Below are 17030 nucleotides of genomic sequence, written 5' to 3'. Positions count from 1 at the left end.
TGTGTTCCGCAGTTTTTAATGAATAAAAATAGACAGGAGAAAATATTATTGGTAGATTTATGTTTCTGTGGCTCTGTTTGTTAGAAATGTTCTTTGAGAGACAGCACATACATGTGAGGGAAAAAATCCTCTTGATCTGCATTTTTTCCTGTTATGCAACATGCTGCTCAATATGCAAGCCAACAATTCCAGAGAGATTGCAAAAGAAGTGTTGCATTTACATTAAAAATGGTGGAATAATAAGTAAAACGGAGCAGAGTTTATTTTAACTTTGTGACTGATGAGATCAGTGTTTCTACTATACTCTCTCAGTATCTTGGAGTGGTGCAGAACGTCATCTATGTCCCAGAAATGTACGTAATTTTGGTTCTTCATGTCTAGTTAAGCTGGAGAGTACACAGAGGTTAAATCAATGGCCTGAAATAAACCAAAGACTTGTTGGCACTTGGGTTTGTGGATAAAACCAGCCTTTTGTACGCAACTGTGTTGAAACGTCCCCAGCCAACGGCCAGTGGTACAGAACTGCGATCATGCTCCACGCAGTAGCGACAAGCAATCTCTGTGGGCACTTTATTGTTCTTGTTACATGACTGATGCTGCATACTGTACAAGCCAGCGTCTGACACATTTTCAGTCACTGTAGAAGAGTCAGAAACCCCCGAGTTAGGCTGTGACAGGAATTCTAGGCACGCCACGTGGTGCCGCAGGAAGGTGGTTCATCTTCTGAAGCTGATATCAAGGGTGACCGCATAGCTGGCAAAATGAAGGTGTAAGTTGTGAAAAGGATGAGAGGCTGGAGGGGAGAAAAAGAAGGAGGAGAAAATGATCGCTGAAACTTCAGATAATAATTTTATTTATAGTCTAATGTGCACACATGGCTGTTGATGAGGCTACCAGTAACATAAATAAACTCAAGCAAAAGATGTAAGCGAGTGGATATATGTAAAGGCTTCTTTGGGCAGTGCCATGAATTTGGACATTGACCAAAAGAATTATTTACGTCCCTTGCAATTTCAATGAAGAGCACAAAGGAGATAATTAGACTAGGATGCTTTGCATTGCTCTTTCCATCTTGTACACATTCATGCCCACCAAATGTGAAATGTTCGCCTTTTCCCCTCCAATGTGATGGTTGTTGAACTTATTTTTAGTGTCATTTGATAAGCCTCCCTGCTCACAGAGAGACATCCCACTGACCCAGCCACTGGTCATTGTCTATACCAGTTCCCATCAAAGCGGGCGCGCTTTGTCAGGTTTCGACTCGAATATCCATTTTGCATCTGAAGTACAGTATCGAAAGTGACTGGATCATTTGAGCCTTTTTCTTCAGCTGCTCCCTCCTTCCTCCCCCACAGTGTTTCCGCTCACGCTAACATAATTTGGCATCGTCAACGTGACACAACACTGGTTTTTCTAAAAAATTATAATTCATATATTGTCAATGTTTTGTGATGGCTGGTGCTCCTGTAAATTTAATTTCTAAATTGATGGAAGGAGGTCTTTTTCCACTGCAGAATTTTAACCAATGCTCGGTGCCCCCTTGAAAACCGAGTAATGCACATACAGTAATAGGTCATTCAATGTCAAAAGGCATAAAAAAGATGAGCAAAATCTTCACAGGCTGCTGCTTGCTGTTGCCTTTAATTATATTAATTAAACTTTGAAATTCTCATGCAAAGAGAGTTGCTGGCTTGTGACTCTGAAGAGCCCTTGGAGATTCGGGGGCGGGGGGAACCCTGAGATACCAGCTTAGTGGCTACTGCTTATTTAATCTTAAAAAAAAAAAAAAAGCCACCAACATAAGCCTACTACTGCTAGGTATGTTTGTAGATGATAATGTTTTATGCGCTACTGAACTCTGAATGCAGGAAAGGGGGAAAAAAACACCAGCCACAGTGTCAAGGTCTTGAAGCATCAGTCCCTCAAACTCTGCTCAAAATCTCTGGTTACAGGCTGTCTTCCCGTGGAATAACGCTCGGTTAATTTTCTTCCTGTCCCGGGTGCATAATGAAAGAAAGGTGTCTTCAAAAACTAAAGGGCAAAGTCTTGCTTGCTACCAATACCTTGAGGCATCCTGTCTACATTTTGTCATGCGTGTGCACTTTTCAGTGTTAGAATGACAAGATTTTCAGTCAGAAGGTTCCCGTAAGGCACGATGCGATGAGAGACTCAGAAGGCTTTTGTGATCTGACATGGCTGTAAGGCAGTCATCTCTAGCAGTTGCTTAGCCTGCTAGGAATTTTTATCCTCTGCCTTTGGCTAGTGGTCCCTAATTAAATAATAAGTGCCATCTTTGCATCTCTGCGAAAAGCACATTAGGTCCTGAGAATCTGTAGTCCTTAAAAAACTAGAAAATTACAAAAATAGGAAAACGTCATAATCTTTGGTCATCTGTACTCTCCCTTAGGTTTCTATAAAAGCATAGGCATGCAAGTCAATGCTTCTCATTGCTGTTGCAAATCACTGAGTATTAACATACTGGGGTGAAACACATGAGCTTGGTGCAGCAGTGCTGGCTCCTGGAAGTGGGGAATGCAGAAACCATCTAAGTTCAGGCTTGAAGATGGTTCAAGAAAGGCGAGGAAGTGCACGGTTCTCTCTGCTTGGTTGAAAAGTGTCAATGCGGCTGTCTTTCCTCCTTGTATCGTCTTCTTCTCCTTCACTGAGATTGAACTCGGGTGAAGTTGATACATCGACCCTAAGGGGAGGTGGGAAGACAGAAACTCTTATTGGCGGAGTAATAAATGCAACCAAAATTTTCAAATGCTGAATATTATATGCTAGAAGAAGACTGTAATTTAAATTCAGATGTTTATGAAAATAACATACTCATGAAAAACCTTGTATGAATTAATGGAAATTACCCAGAGTAAGGCACTACATTTGACTTACAAATTTATGATGTTAGGAAAGCAGCGATGACACAGAAGGCACATTTTGAACACTCAGGTCTTCTGTGAGGATAATTTACAAATCTGAGTAGTGAGCAAACTCAAACCTGTCTCAACATGGAAAAGGAAGATCATGGCAAAGAGAGATACTCCCCAAGGATCTCCCTCAAGCCAAATCCTCATGCAGTGCAGCACAGATAGATGTAACTCTTAGTTAGCAGAACTACTGCTGATTTGAAATTTTATTTTATTAGCAATAACCCAAGCTCTACATCTATAAAATCTGTTCTTATGCACTTAAAATCACTGTGCACTAAAAGGAAAAGCAGTTTCTCTTGGTGCCATACTCAAATAAATACCACTCTCCCATAAATGGTCCCAGATTAATCTTGACAGCTTTTGGTGTCGCTGAACATGAAACAAATCCACTAGCAAAAATCATGACCTTTTTTTATTAATTTGGGATAAGCAGTGAAAGATTGCCAGTCACTTCACGAAGCTTATTTGAATGCCCAAACTCCAAACTGATAGTCAGTTTTGGAAGTAGGCTGTGCTCCCAGCACAACAGCTTCTCTCTTCAAACAGCTCTTCTGGCCATAGCAGTGATACCTTTTCTTTCTGTGATGGAACAAGACAGCTTATATGAAGCCTTTGTTCAGGACTTCGCTACCCAGAGAAAGTAATTCTCCAAGATACTACATGGAAATATTAGGTACTTGTATGAAAATGCATTGGATATGACTAGTGAACACCAACCACTATTTAATGTTTTGGTGTGAGGTTCTTAATTACCGAGTCTCTCCATTTGAGTGGGCTGTGTAACATAAAATCTATTACAAATGGTTCTCTCTGTCCTGTGTGGGAGATGTTCAGAGATGTGCAGGGGTGCAGGTTTCAGAGTTTACAGGGACTTTACTTGAAAATCTCCACAAAAGGAAAAAAGCTGAGCCTGTTTTCTGTTCTCTATTTCTTTCAATTTCTGCTTGAGGACTTTGAAATTATCCTGTCTATGAAACAATTTATAAGAGAACTTCTAACGATGATAGCAAGTTAACTGGATAGCAACGATGATAGCAAGTTTTGGAATATGCAGCTGCTCTTAACCTTTGAATCTGTATTTTCTTTTTAAAGATGCATGGTTGCGGGTAAAATTACTGCTTTCTTCTTAAAAGTGGCATTATCATAGGAAATTAGAGCTGAATTTCATGTTCCTTTAATTTATTTATTTTATTTTTTTTATTTATTATTTTAATATATTATTTATATTTATTTTATTATCATTTTATTTATTATCTAAATGTTTTACTGGTTAAGAGGGCAGATGATTTCACACAGTGTTATTTGGCATTATTGGCAGGTCTCAGCTGGCACCTGCCCTTGACTGGCATGGAAGGGGCAGCGTTCTGACGCAGGAAGATTTTTTCCTAATACTCTTCTAATGATTCTACTTCTGGTAATTGTATGATCAATAGAAAAGTGGTGAATAAGTGGGTACAGTAGTTGTAGTAACTTCTAGCTGCTACCATCTGTTATTATAAATGCAGAAGAGATGCAGAGAGATGAACCAGAAGTGCATATAAATGCAGAAGAGATGTAAAGAGATTCCTTTAAAGGCAAACTATAATATGTCTGTACATCCTTATGCACCTTTCCATTTGCCTTGTTTTGTTACAGTTTGGGGGTTTCTTTTGTGTTGGGTTTTTGTTGTTTGGAGGTTTTGTTCTGGTTTGGTTTTGTTTTTGTGGAGTCTTTATTTTAAGTAAGCATATCAAACCGAATTGTGGTAGAAGCAAAGTATTTCTAGAGCATAAAATCTGGAAATGCTGTGCAACTCAAACACTTCTGGCAACAGAGCTTATGTTAAACAAACACTGACAGCAAGGATGTTTACATCCAAGTTAATGCCACAATGGAAAACCAACACTCTTCAGAACAACAGTGGAAAACAGGTAATGGGGGAATCACAATAGTTCTCAGATGATGTAATTAATACTACAATTTACCCAGTGTTACAGACTTTTTAACTTTGTTTGTAGCTTTCCCACCATTATTTAAAGAAGTTACCAGTGCATATATTTATATGCATTTTGGGCAAAAGATCTGACTATTATTCATCTTGGTGTTTGCATTCAGTTTTCATTTAGAAGACATTTGAGTGGCTCAGTGCTTTACCTGAGTCTAAAATAATCACTGGAAGAAAAACAAGTTCTTCAAGGTCTGACTGCAGGAAGTCAGTAAGTGCAGTGTGTTAACAGGGTCTGAGTGTATTTTTAGGTCTTTCAAATGAAAACAAGGCCTTTGATGAAAGAAGTAATGTTTTGTGTGCAATTTAATACTCACAGAAGACAGAGCTGAAATCAGAATACTGGAAAATACACTGAAAGTGCTATTTAATGAGAAGGTCAGGAACATTGTAGTGTCATTAATGGAACGGTAAATACTGCGTGTTGGCATAGTAGAGAACAGCTTTTGCCTTTAGATAATGGGATGTGACAAGGTGCATGGTTTCACAATACCTACACATGTAATGCATAAGTAGTGGCTTTCAAGCCAACATAAAGGCCTTTGAGCTTTTATCATGCTTGCAGTTTAAGTCTAACTTGCACAATTACCATATATACTTTTCATATTATGATTTCTTAGCAAAAGGTAAGCAAGAGGAAAATAGTTACTTCAGCGGTAACATTAAAGTGAGACACTATAGAGCTTGGGGGGTTGTGAAGGCTTTTCCGTAGTTATTTTCTTACGGTGTCATCTGTTAGGGTTTTGGTTCCCTTTCACCCTTGAGGTGTTCCAGCGCCAAGCAGGTTACAGGAGCTCCCCCACAGGAAGGAACATTTCTCTCTTTTTCACTAGAGCTCAGCTAAATATTCTGATGGTGCCCCCAAATTCTGTTACCTACAAAACACCATTAATGGGAGAATCTCAGAGCACTTAAGAAATACCAGCTATCAAAATACCATTTGCTGTCAGTATCAGACAACAATAAATAATAAAAAGTACGCTGTAAGTAGTGTGAGGAGATTTAAAACCATTCACATTCTAGATGGGCAAAAGGAAATAGACCAAAAGTAAAAAGACTAATTTTCAGTTCTGTTAAGGATTTATCACTCCAGATCAAACTCACATGAACTGTAGGTTTTCATCAACTGAAAACTGGGTCATATATGATGTAATGAGTATCACAGTATTCATGCAAGTTGGTTTTGGGAAAAAGATGCATACTTGTGTAAGTCATCTCTTTCATTATTAGGATCAGCTTTTAGAAACAGAATATTAAATTTTTCTTCTGGTTAATCTGAACTTTACAAAAAGGGCTATTTACTTCGCTAGAAGCACTATTTACTAAACAGTAGATTCATCCGTCTATTATTTGCCTTCACAATTAAAACATGCTTGTTCTATGTAACTAATTACACCGATTAATTACCATCCTAGCGGCATTGTCATGATCTGTCAGTTTGGTGAGTTAATGTTACACTCATGTACCATACTCAATTAAACAATCAATACAACCAATTTGAAATCAGTTGTATCATGCCTTATAAATCACCGCATCATAAACCTTAACAATACCAACATGGAGTCAGTATAAAATGGAACTAAATTAGTGGTTTAGGACTGGAGTAATTAAAAAATGAGTTATGCAAGTATTCTGGGATCTCCATGTGGAATGTGGGAGTTGTCTCCATGTACCACATGCAAAAGAAAAAAAAAACAACCCTTAACTTACGAAGATGAACCACAGGTACTGCAGGAGAAGAATATGGCATCTATATTACATCAAAGCCATTTCTTAAATTCTTGCATATCTGACTGAGTTTAAGCTACAGGGATAACAGGATAAATTAAATTCCTTGCAGGGCACATAATCTCAAGGGAGATGTATGCTTGCACTGGAATGCACATTAGGGTCTGTTAATGTCCCCCTCAAAAAGCACCAAGAGGTGCCTGCAGAAACAGTCATGTTTCCTCCTCCAGCATGACCTTGTGTGAGGCTGTACATCTCTGCTGGAACAGAGCGCTCGGCATTTGGAGGAGGATACCTTTTGGACCACACTCTGATGTAAGCCTGGAACTCATCTGTTGATGTTGGCGAGATAGGTATGAAAAGCACTTTAATTTGTACGTGTGCGTGTATGGGCAAACACATGCCACCTTCCAGCGATCCTGTAATGTGCCACTGGACTCTCTGGAGGCAGCGGGGAGAAGTTCCCAGGCTCCTCTGGAGCTGAGCCCGCTTCCTGCTCTGCCAGAGCTGGCCTGCCACATTCCGAGCTTTGTACCGATATTCACCGGGTAGCTCCTGTGTGATCTAGAGGGTAAATTAGGTTTTGCTTCTCCGCTGCGTTCTTTTAAACTGAACTGCAGACTTTCTGTTCTTTAGGTTTAAAGCTGCAAACATGTACCACCATAAAACTTTATGTCCTGGTCAGCCATTTAAAACTGTTGAGCTCGGTTTTCTTCCCCTTCTGAAGTACTACAGATGGAAGACACACTGTTCAGCAAAAAAAAAGTTTCAAAATGTGGAGGGATGAGAATGAGAGGCAGTACTCTCCTGGAGATGATTAACCTAGATGAGGTTACACAGGAATGTATCCAGGTGGGTTTTGAATGTCTCCAGAGTAGGAGACTCCACAACCCCCCTGGGAAGCCTGTTCCAGTGTTCTGTTACCCTCACTGAGAAGAAGTTTCTTCTCAAATTTAAGTGGAACCTCCTGTGTTCCAGTTTGAACTCGTTACCTCTTGTCTTACCATTGGTTGTCACTGAGAAGAGCCTGGCTCCATCCTCATGACACTCACTCTTTATATGTTTATAAACATTAATGATGTCACCCCTCAGTCTCCTCTTCTCCAAACTAAAGAGACCCAGCTCCCTCAGCCTTTCCTCATAAAGGAGATGCTCCACTCCCTTAATCATCTTTGTTGCCCTGCGCTGGACTCTCTCCAGCAGTTCCCTGTCCTTCTTGAACTGAGAGGCCCAGAACTGGACACAATATTCCAGATGTGGTCTCACCAGGGCAGAGCAAAGCGGCAGGAGAACCTCTCTTGACCTACTAACCACCCCCCTTCTAATACACCCCAGGATGCCATTGGCCTTCCTGGCCACAAGGGCACAGTGCTGGCTCATGGTAATCCTGCTGTCCACCAGGACCCCCAGGTCCCTTTCCCCTACACTGTTCTCCAACAGGTCATTCCCCAACTTATACTGGTACCTGGAGTTGTTCTCACCCAGATGCAAGACTCTACACTTGCCCTTGTTGTATTTCATTAAATTTTTCCCCGCCCAATTCTCCAGCCTGTCCAGGTCTCACTGGATGGCAGCACAGCCTTCTGGCATGTCAGCCACTCCTCCCAGCTTGGTGTCATCAGCAAACTTGCTGATAGTGCACTCTAGTCCTTCATCCAAGTCATTGATGAATATATTGAATAATACTGGCCCCAGTACTGACCCTTGAGGTGCTCCACTAGATACAGGACTCCAACTAGACTCTGCCCCATTGACCACAACTCTCTGGCTTCTTTCCTTCAGACAGTTCACAGTCCACCACACTACTGATCACCCAGACTGCACTCCCTCAGTTTAGCTGTAGGGATGCTGTGGGAGACTGTCAAATGTTTTACTGAAGTCAAGGTAGATCACATCCACCACTCTGCCGTCATCTATCCACCTGTTTATGTCCTCATAAAAGGCGATGAGGTTGGTCAAGCATGACTTCCCCTTGATGAAGCCATGTTGACTGCCCCTAATGGCCCTCTTATCCTTGATATGCCTTGAGATGGCACCAAGGATAAGTTATTTCATCACTTTCCCAGGGATGGAGGTGAGGCTGACTGATCTATAGTTACCCGGGTCCTCCTTCTTGCCCTTTTTGAAGACTGGAGTGACTGGAGTCCAGAACAGTTGTGTTTCCCCCTATAAAATTTCATAAAAGATTGGCTCATTTTGGTCTCAGAGAATCAAGATCCTCCACTGTCTGTCACTGACATACCAGCAGAAGCTGAGAATCATGTGCTGCTACCCCCAGCTGCAGAGTCCCCATAAAGAGACCATACCCTTTTGGGATTTGTCATTTATATGGCACACATGAGGTCTGTGCTTTCCAGCACGATTGATAAGTGCCCACGTAGCTGTGAGGAAGGATAGACTTTTAAGATAATGTCACTCCAGAGACAAGTATTTAGCAATGTCATTTATGTTGGCCCTGTCTTTGAAGCATTATTAGAGTGTCTTTCATCTCTGTGATCAGTGCACCCCTATTAGCCTAGATTTGTTGTTCCCTAGAAAGCTGTCTTCTCACAACAGCTCTCCACTACATTCTGCTGAGAATGCTGGTGCAGTTAGGATCATCAGACGAGAATCTAGTTTACTTCGTTCTACTTCCTACACTTTATTTTCATGTGGCCCAGCCAGCAGTTTGCCTTCCTATAAAGAGTCAAAATTTGGGGTGTTCATCCTTTTCAGTGAAGGACAGAGAGAGCAGGCAATTTCCTGCTTTCCAAACCTCTTTAGAATCATTAACTCCCAATACAGAGCTTACTGGGGATAATAAACTCCTGTGTGCGCTCCTGACTTGCACACTTATGGCCGGTGGTGACAATAAAAGGGCCTTTTAAAGGCGTAAGACTGGTAGGGATGCAAATAAGGCACTGAGATGCCAGCACTGGCACCACCTTCCCCAAAGTCCCATAACAAGGGCTGAATGGCAGTGGATATCTCCTTTCTGGAAACATCCCACTGCTTCCCTTCAGCAGAACCTTTTACCACAGAGTGGAACAAGACAGCAGCTTGTGCCGACACACCAGTGTCGGGTTCAGGAGCCAAGCCCTGCTGTGTTACAACCTTCTGAAAGGGATATCAGTGATCCTTCCTCGCTACAGCCCACAAAAGCAACATTAACTAGAGCTAGTGTCACCTTGCCCCCATCTCCTGGGCATTAAAATTCTACCAGCATTAACATTCGTGCACTTCTTTACTAGCTCCCCGCTTGGGATGTATTTCACTGCTATAACCGTTATAATATTACGCTTGCCTCATAAATATCCATTGACAAGCTGGTGCATACAACTGAAGTTAAGTTTAAATACATACAGGGGTTTTTTCCAAGATAACTGATTTATATGTTTACTTTGGAGAAGAGCTGCTAACCCACCCATGTCTGTGCAGCTCTACATAGCATTCAGAGATTTAAACTCAGATCTCTCTTTCTCATGCTCGCTCTTTGTCCTTGATGATCAGGTAATCCCTTGTCCCAGAGACCTCGGAATCTCAGAACATTTTAAGAATGTGGAATAGGCTTTACACTTCTGTCAACAGAAACCTGTGTGGTCTGTTGCCAAGCCCTTATTGCTGAAACCTCGTCTCTGCAGAAGGGTGCTGCTACCAGCACGGTTATTTTATATAGAGCAAAATAATTTTAAATTGTCTGAATTGCCTGTCCTTGTATATGTCTCCTTTATTACCTGCATAAGACCACCCACCACACATTTCGGTGGCTACAGGCTCACTAGATGCCATCCTGAGGCAGCACCATTAGGCAGCTGCAAAAGTTGCAAGTGAAGAAGTCTCAGTCAGCATCACTGAAGCACACTATGGTGGGGGATACTTAGCACCTGGGAAAAGATGACTTGCAGTGGTATACACTGCTGGAAGTAGCATTTTTCATGGAACAGATCAGCAATTAATCTCTTAGAGGAATTATCCTGAACCGACGTTACTACTACACATCACTACTGATGCAGACATCAGGCTCATTTCTAGGGCTGCCTGAGGAGGTTTTCCCCCAAGAATTACTTAATTGATGGCTGAAATATCACTGACAGAGATGAAGTAAGCTCTGAACCCCAAGAACAACAGTGGGTGGGCTCAAAAATCTTCCTAAAATAACAACCACATAATAAAAAGAAACAACCTACAGATGAATGGTGCTATGTATTTTTACCCTAAGAAAGATCTTTTTTTTCACTCTAGCAATTTTTGCCAGTAACTTGAGATAAGTGGAAAGGCATATATATAAATTGTTTATTATCCCCATATTTATGTAGTGTGGCCTCCTTAGCATGTGTGCGTGAACCTCATGCTCTTTCCAAGCATTCTAAAAGTCCTGTAGGTCAACTTTCAAAAGTCACATAATCTGAATTTCAAGAACAGTAGTTTCACAATGAAAACTGGCAGTATCTGCCTTAAAACATGTCTGCTTTGAGGAGAATGTGCCAGCACAATTCCAGGTAAATCGGTAGCTGAGTCTGACTTCATAGCCACCTTTAATCCCTCGGTCCTGCTTTAACTGTAGGCAAGTGAAGGTGCAGAAAAGGACAGGACTAACTTCTTCTAAAAGACAGTTCCTGTCTTTCTGCACCAAATAAACACTGTATTTTAGAGTTTAGGTCAAAAAACAAAACTGCCAGTAATAGGTTCAAAATAGGTATTTTAAAAATGCTATATAAATATATAAAATGCATCATGAATGGCCAAGAGTCTGTAGTAGCTGTGTTAGATAAGTATTTCTTGCAGGAAAATATGCAGCTCAGTTGTAGCCACCTGCATCAAAGTTTTCACTTCATACAAGTATTATGCAGTGAGAATTTGTGGGGAGAAGCCCTGCCAGTATCTTAAACCTATTTATATGTTATATCTGATATAGTCTCAATTCAGCAGTCCACTACTGTTGAACAAAGTTGCTAAGTTATTTTTTGCGTTTTTTTTTCAATTGCTTGTGATTTAGGCATTTGTGTTGGTAAATCTTGTCTTGATGTAATTTGCTAAATCTTTGGAGAAAACATTCAGTGAGGCAGAGCAAGTGTGCGCATGTAAAATTCTGCTGTTCTGTTGTGATCTGGCACGACTTGGTATCAGCTTCATTCACACTTTGCTTAGATATAAATGAAAATACTTGTGCAGAGAGGAATCAAGGGGTATTATCTGTAGTATTTTTAGTACACAGGCAGCTGTGAGAAAATGCTATTAAGAACAGCTTTTCACCCCATTAATAATGCTTATTTTGTAACTGGACATATGGACATTTTAGCACAGTTGCTACAGCAAACAAAATCTTCGAAGTACACGTTTACCAGTGGTGTAATCTTGTGAAACCCAGGAGTGAAGGGATTTTGTAGCTCATTATGCTATGTGCCACTGAAAGGGGTGCTTCTGCCAAGACTCTCATACTTGAGAGCAAAAATGGAGGGGTAGACTTTCAAGACTGTTTTCCCACCTTTGAAATTCCAAGTTAAAACTTCCACAGAGTGATCCGAAAAGCTTCATTCACACAGAATTCCTGTTAATGAAGTCAAACATGAGCAGCGCAGGCACTGTACAGCGACACACCTGCATCTGCACAGACTTACTGTCTGTGGGGCTGCTCAAGAAGGGTACACAATCAGTTAGAGCAAGTGCCAGTCACTCCGTAATTTATATAACAGAGAGGTAGCTCTTGCCCTGACCAGTTTTCAGAGAAGGACAAGAAGGGGAGTGGATTGCAGAGCTATGCAGACAGCCAGGGAAAAGAAGAGAAACAAGTGCTCAAACTAGCACGAACATTTGCCATCCTGCCTAGAAAGGTTTTAGTAATGGGAGGGATTTATCATTCTTTGCCAAGTTTTCTCTGACTGCTTTATTAAGCAGTTCTCCAAATAAACTACTGCCTTGAAAAAGAGTGGTTGTGACAAGCTGCTTCTCCTGCGAGTTGGCCTTCCAGGTCTGGGAGAAGAGAGTGTGATGAGCTGCTGAGCCGGTTGTGTGGGCCTTAGGGAAGAATAAAACTGGATGCATTTGTAGCATCTGCTTCAAAAGGAGGTTGTGGCAAATATTTTATTCAGCAGAGCTGGAGGTCTCCTGTCTCTAGAGGGCAGGAGTTTGTTGTTTTCCTTGTACAAGGCAAGCATTGCTTATGCAAAAGAAAGGGATGTGGAAATGGCCTGGAGAGCCCCTGTTTCTCTGCCACAGATTCTTTGGAGCGAGGGCCCAGTGCTCTCCATCTGACCCCTGGGCAGTAAACCTCCCTCACTTGCAGTGCTTCTGCCTCCCTGGAAATACATCATGGCCTAGCGAGATTTGACCCTTCTTTCCTGAAGGGAAGGACACATTATTGTTTTCCCATTGCAAGTGCCTGCTAATGGAGGGCTCTTCTCCTTCAGATCTAATTATGCCTTGGAAGGCAGATCAAGCTTGTTCTCACTGCCAGAGGGAAAGTGATCTCTGTCCTGGCAGCCATCCGAGCACACACCTAACACAGCACTAACACTCCCTCACATGGGCATGATAACCAGGACATTTCTTTTCCCATCATCCCTAGAGTGATATGCAGAGGTGACACTGGGACAGTTTGCTCTCCTGTAGTGAGAAACCTGTGGGGTGGGATTGTAACACTCATTTCTAGGTGGAGGTTCCAGAGTTCTTCCTTAATTTCTGAGGTACACATGCATTGCTGCGGTGGGGTGGGGGTGCTGAATTAAGAGGAGGGGGCATTTCTCTGCAGAGCATCTTGGCTCTTTGAGCTCCTCTAGAACTTTGTACAATGAGTCCTTGTCAGGAATAAGTAATACCGGGGATCCCATTTACGTTGGGGGAACTCTGGCCAAACTGACAGCAGGCCTGATCTTTGGTGCCAAATGGTTTTCTCTTGTTAACATCCTAAATAATTCCTTGAGTCCTCTGCATCTTTTTGTAGGAAGTAAAGAAAGAGAAATATATGCTACTAGATGCATCATGTTTTAAACCTCAGAAAATCAGAAACAGAGCCCAAATTTAAGCCCACTAAAACCAGCACATATCAAAACATGGCACTTTGGGGTGTTTTTCATCTAAAAAGGCAAAGAATATAAAAAATTTACAGTTGCTAGAGATGGCATCTCTAAAGCAAAAGTCGAACATCTCCATTATTCTTCCTTGTTCCCTTCTGTGCAACTACTCAAAATGGGAAGAATGCAATTTATCAAAGGTAACAACAAATAAACTATAACTGTCAGAAGAACCACTCTCTTCAAACTCCTTTTCTCCTATGTCATGACCTCAACTCAAGAAAGTTCCTTCACGCCTCTCCTAAAATCTCCTTCCTTTAGGAATACTCCCCAATCTCCTTTTCCTAATAGACTTCTCTGACCCAGACTTTTCTGAAGAGATGTCATCTTCTTCTGATAGCTCATATATTTAAGAAGCAGATACTCTACAGCTGTAAAATCCATAAGTCATCCAGGGGTCATGTTCTCAGCTTGCTGCAGAGCAATAATGTGGAATTCATACCCCAGCTAAAAACCTGACCCGTTTGATTTTTACAGTATCTGACCAACATATGACAATTACTTGTAATGAGAGAAGTCATCCCAATTATATAGTGTTTAGGATGCTATGTAAAGTATTTTAAAATAATTATAACAAAATTATGATGAGGAAAAAAATCCACTTAAGAAATTCTGTGGAAAAATGTGTATCTATTTGAAGAAGCAGGTAAGGTTTAAGTTGATTCTCTTTGGAGGAAGACTAGAAAGCCCCCAGCACGGTGGGATGGTGCATCTCTACTACAGTTGTGACTGCTTAGATTGAGATTGCTGTGTAGATGGAAAGACAGAGCCTCAGCATAAATCTTGCTCTCGCTCTGCCACGCAAATGCCTGCACACACACTGCATGTAGCAGCCCTCTAGATGCCACTGTGATCCAGCTGTCACTTCACCAAGTGAAGTCTGTGCAGTGTTATCAGATAGCTGGATCCTTAACAGTGATAATGAATTCAGCATTAATGACATTGGCCACTGGACCCAGTAAAGAATGCAAATGCCAAGCTGTTCCCCACCCTCAACTTATGTTGGCTTCCCTGGTACGGTGAGCACGCGTCAGTGAGTCAGCTCTCCCTCTTGCCGAAAAATCCCCACAGACCATCATTAGGCTTTTGTTTTAATTCAAATGGATTAGAAATCATAAATGTCACAGATATTTGGACATCCCTCCTCCACCCGTCTCCCAAGAAAACAATTTTCCATTCAGAGCAGTGTTAGAAGGGGCAGCCTAAACCCTTGCTGAAAAGCAAACCCTCATGCAACACCACAATTAAAATGACCACATAAGATATTTTCTCCTGTGGCATCTTCCGCATCTGATTTAGAACTTCTGGATTATGAGAGGAGAATGAATCTGTCTGATTCGTGTTCATACACATCTCTGTCAGTCTGCCTTGCTCTCAGTTTGCAAAGATGTCTATTATTTGTGTCAAGCATATTTCAAATAGTGCTAATTTATTGCTGTTGTTGCTAGCATTATTACTGGTTGAAGCCCTAGCCATTGTCCCACAATCCACTGTGTTCAGAGAACAGAGGAAAAGATATTGTTGTAATTTGTCCATTACAATGAAAAGTGCTTATTTCTGATGCTAATAAATGGGGACAAAGACAAAATGTCGTTATGCTTTTCCGTATCTGTCTCACATTTGAATTAGGAGTTGGTGGTTCTGTGTAGTAATGCAAACTGTTACAAGTGAGAGCTGCATGTCTGCACCCCTTGCATACATTTTAAAATCATGACTTCTGATTTGGACATTATAGACCATAGATGAGATGCACTGCATGGAGTCACAGTGCTCTGGTGAACTGTAGCTACTTGTGGCAAGCACAGGTCAGAGCAGCCTTTGAATAACAGAGCTCTTGCACAATGGAAGGATCAACTGGTAGCCAGCAGAGGAAGAAAGGAATGCAAGAGCTTTCCTTGTACAAGAAGTTACTCCAGCAAGCAAGACAGGGTGGGAAGCACACATGTAGCAGGTTTCTGTAGTAATTCTTTACCAAGAGGTCTGTAATTTGGAAAGACTGTTGTCCTGGATTAGCTTGACAACTAGCAGTACACTCCTTATTTCCTTCTAGAAAGGCATTTGTTAACAATTATCTTGGATGTCATAGTGTCACAGTTACCAGCTTAATTTTTAGGCTTTGGTTCTGATCTCGTTGTCTTGCTGTAAATTAGGAATAGTTCCTTTAAAGTCAGCAGTGTAAAGCTCATGGAAATAAGATCAGAAGCTGGTCCTCAGATGGTATTATGACAGTGTGGTGTCTATCACAGGCTCCTATTCAGGACTACCAAGCAGCTGGCCATCACAAGCAGTGCTGGCAGTGTCTAGGATGTATGCACTGTAAGGAGACATTGCTCAAGTCCTTCAGCAACTGCACTCCTTTCCTTCCTTGTGGAGTGGGGTATGTGGGGTGAACTTTGCATTCTCTGAAATATTTTTTCCCCATTGGAAAAAGATTTGTTCTCATTTTTTCCTCACTGCTACAGATGTGCTTAGTGGAGATGTTAATCTTCTCCAGAAGCTAAGAGAAATGTCCCATGGGGACACACTCAAATTGCATGTATTCTCTTCCCTGTATGTTTTTCCTAAGTGTACATTACTAGCTACTACTGGAAAAAGGATTTGGTATGGGTAGAGTTGTGCTCTGAATCCTGAGGATGGTTAGGATGTATATGGTCTACAGAGCTACCCAAATGGGATCTGCTTTTGTCGCTGTCAGGCACTGTCTAGATCACTTGAGTTCTAAGCATCTCTGCACAGCCCATCTCTCAATTCTCCTGGGGCAGTGGGTACATGGTACTGGATTCTATTCTGTTTTTCACTTTCCACCTTACCCTTTCTCCCTTCTTTTATTTTGATGGGTGTAATATGTATAATGAGTTTGGGTTTTGGTGAGTCTTTATTGTACATATGCCCAGAGATCTTGGTATTAACTGCAGTTCATAAATTAATAAATAAATATGCTCATTTGTTGTAGAATTTCTATTGTTGATTTGGGAACAGTAAGCTCTTGCAAATCTCAGCTTTCACCTTGCCAATCACTGTATTCCTGTAAGTGCACTGCAGTTATTTGGAACCTTTTCTGGGTTGGTGTTGGCATCCTTTTGCTAGATTACATTTATGCATTAGTACCATCTGTGCCTGCTGTACCTTCTGTGAGTTAGCTCTGGCCAAATGACTGGCATTTATCTGCAAGTGCACTAAAAAAAAAAAAGGGGGAGAAAGAAAAGGAGGGGGGAGGAAGAGAGACAGAGAGACAGAAAGGATGGTACCTAGAGCTTTATGCTTGCTGCTTGCACTAATGGATCTCAGGGAAGAAGACACACTGGTGAGCACAAACACCTGCACTGATGTTCCTCATTT

At 41.4% G+C, this 17030-nt stretch overlaps 1 protein-coding gene across 1 annotated transcript in view; it reads right to left on the bottom strand.

Annotated features, from left to right (window-relative positions):
* Nucleotides 1-830: 830 nt before the first annotated feature.
* Nucleotides 831-17030, bottom strand: part of ANTXR2 (ANTXR cell adhesion molecule 2) — a 122574-nt gene continuing 106374 nt past the window's right edge. The window contains exon 17 of the mRNA XM_082050326.1: nucleotides 831-2698. Coding sequence (XP_081906452.1) covers nucleotides 2660-2698 — 39 coding nt within the window. The 3' untranslated portion in view covers nucleotides 831-2659. The remainder of the gene's footprint in view (nucleotides 2699-17030) is intronic.

The sequence above is a fragment of the Streptopelia decaocto genome (assembly GCF_964273445.1).
Source record: "Streptopelia decaocto genome assembly, chromosome: 4".
Lineage (NCBI taxonomy): Eukaryota > Metazoa > Chordata > Aves > Columbiformes > Columbidae > Streptopelia > Streptopelia decaocto.
The sequence above is the reverse complement of the archived record's forward strand: the minus strand, read 5'-3'. Positions and strand labels throughout refer to the sequence as shown.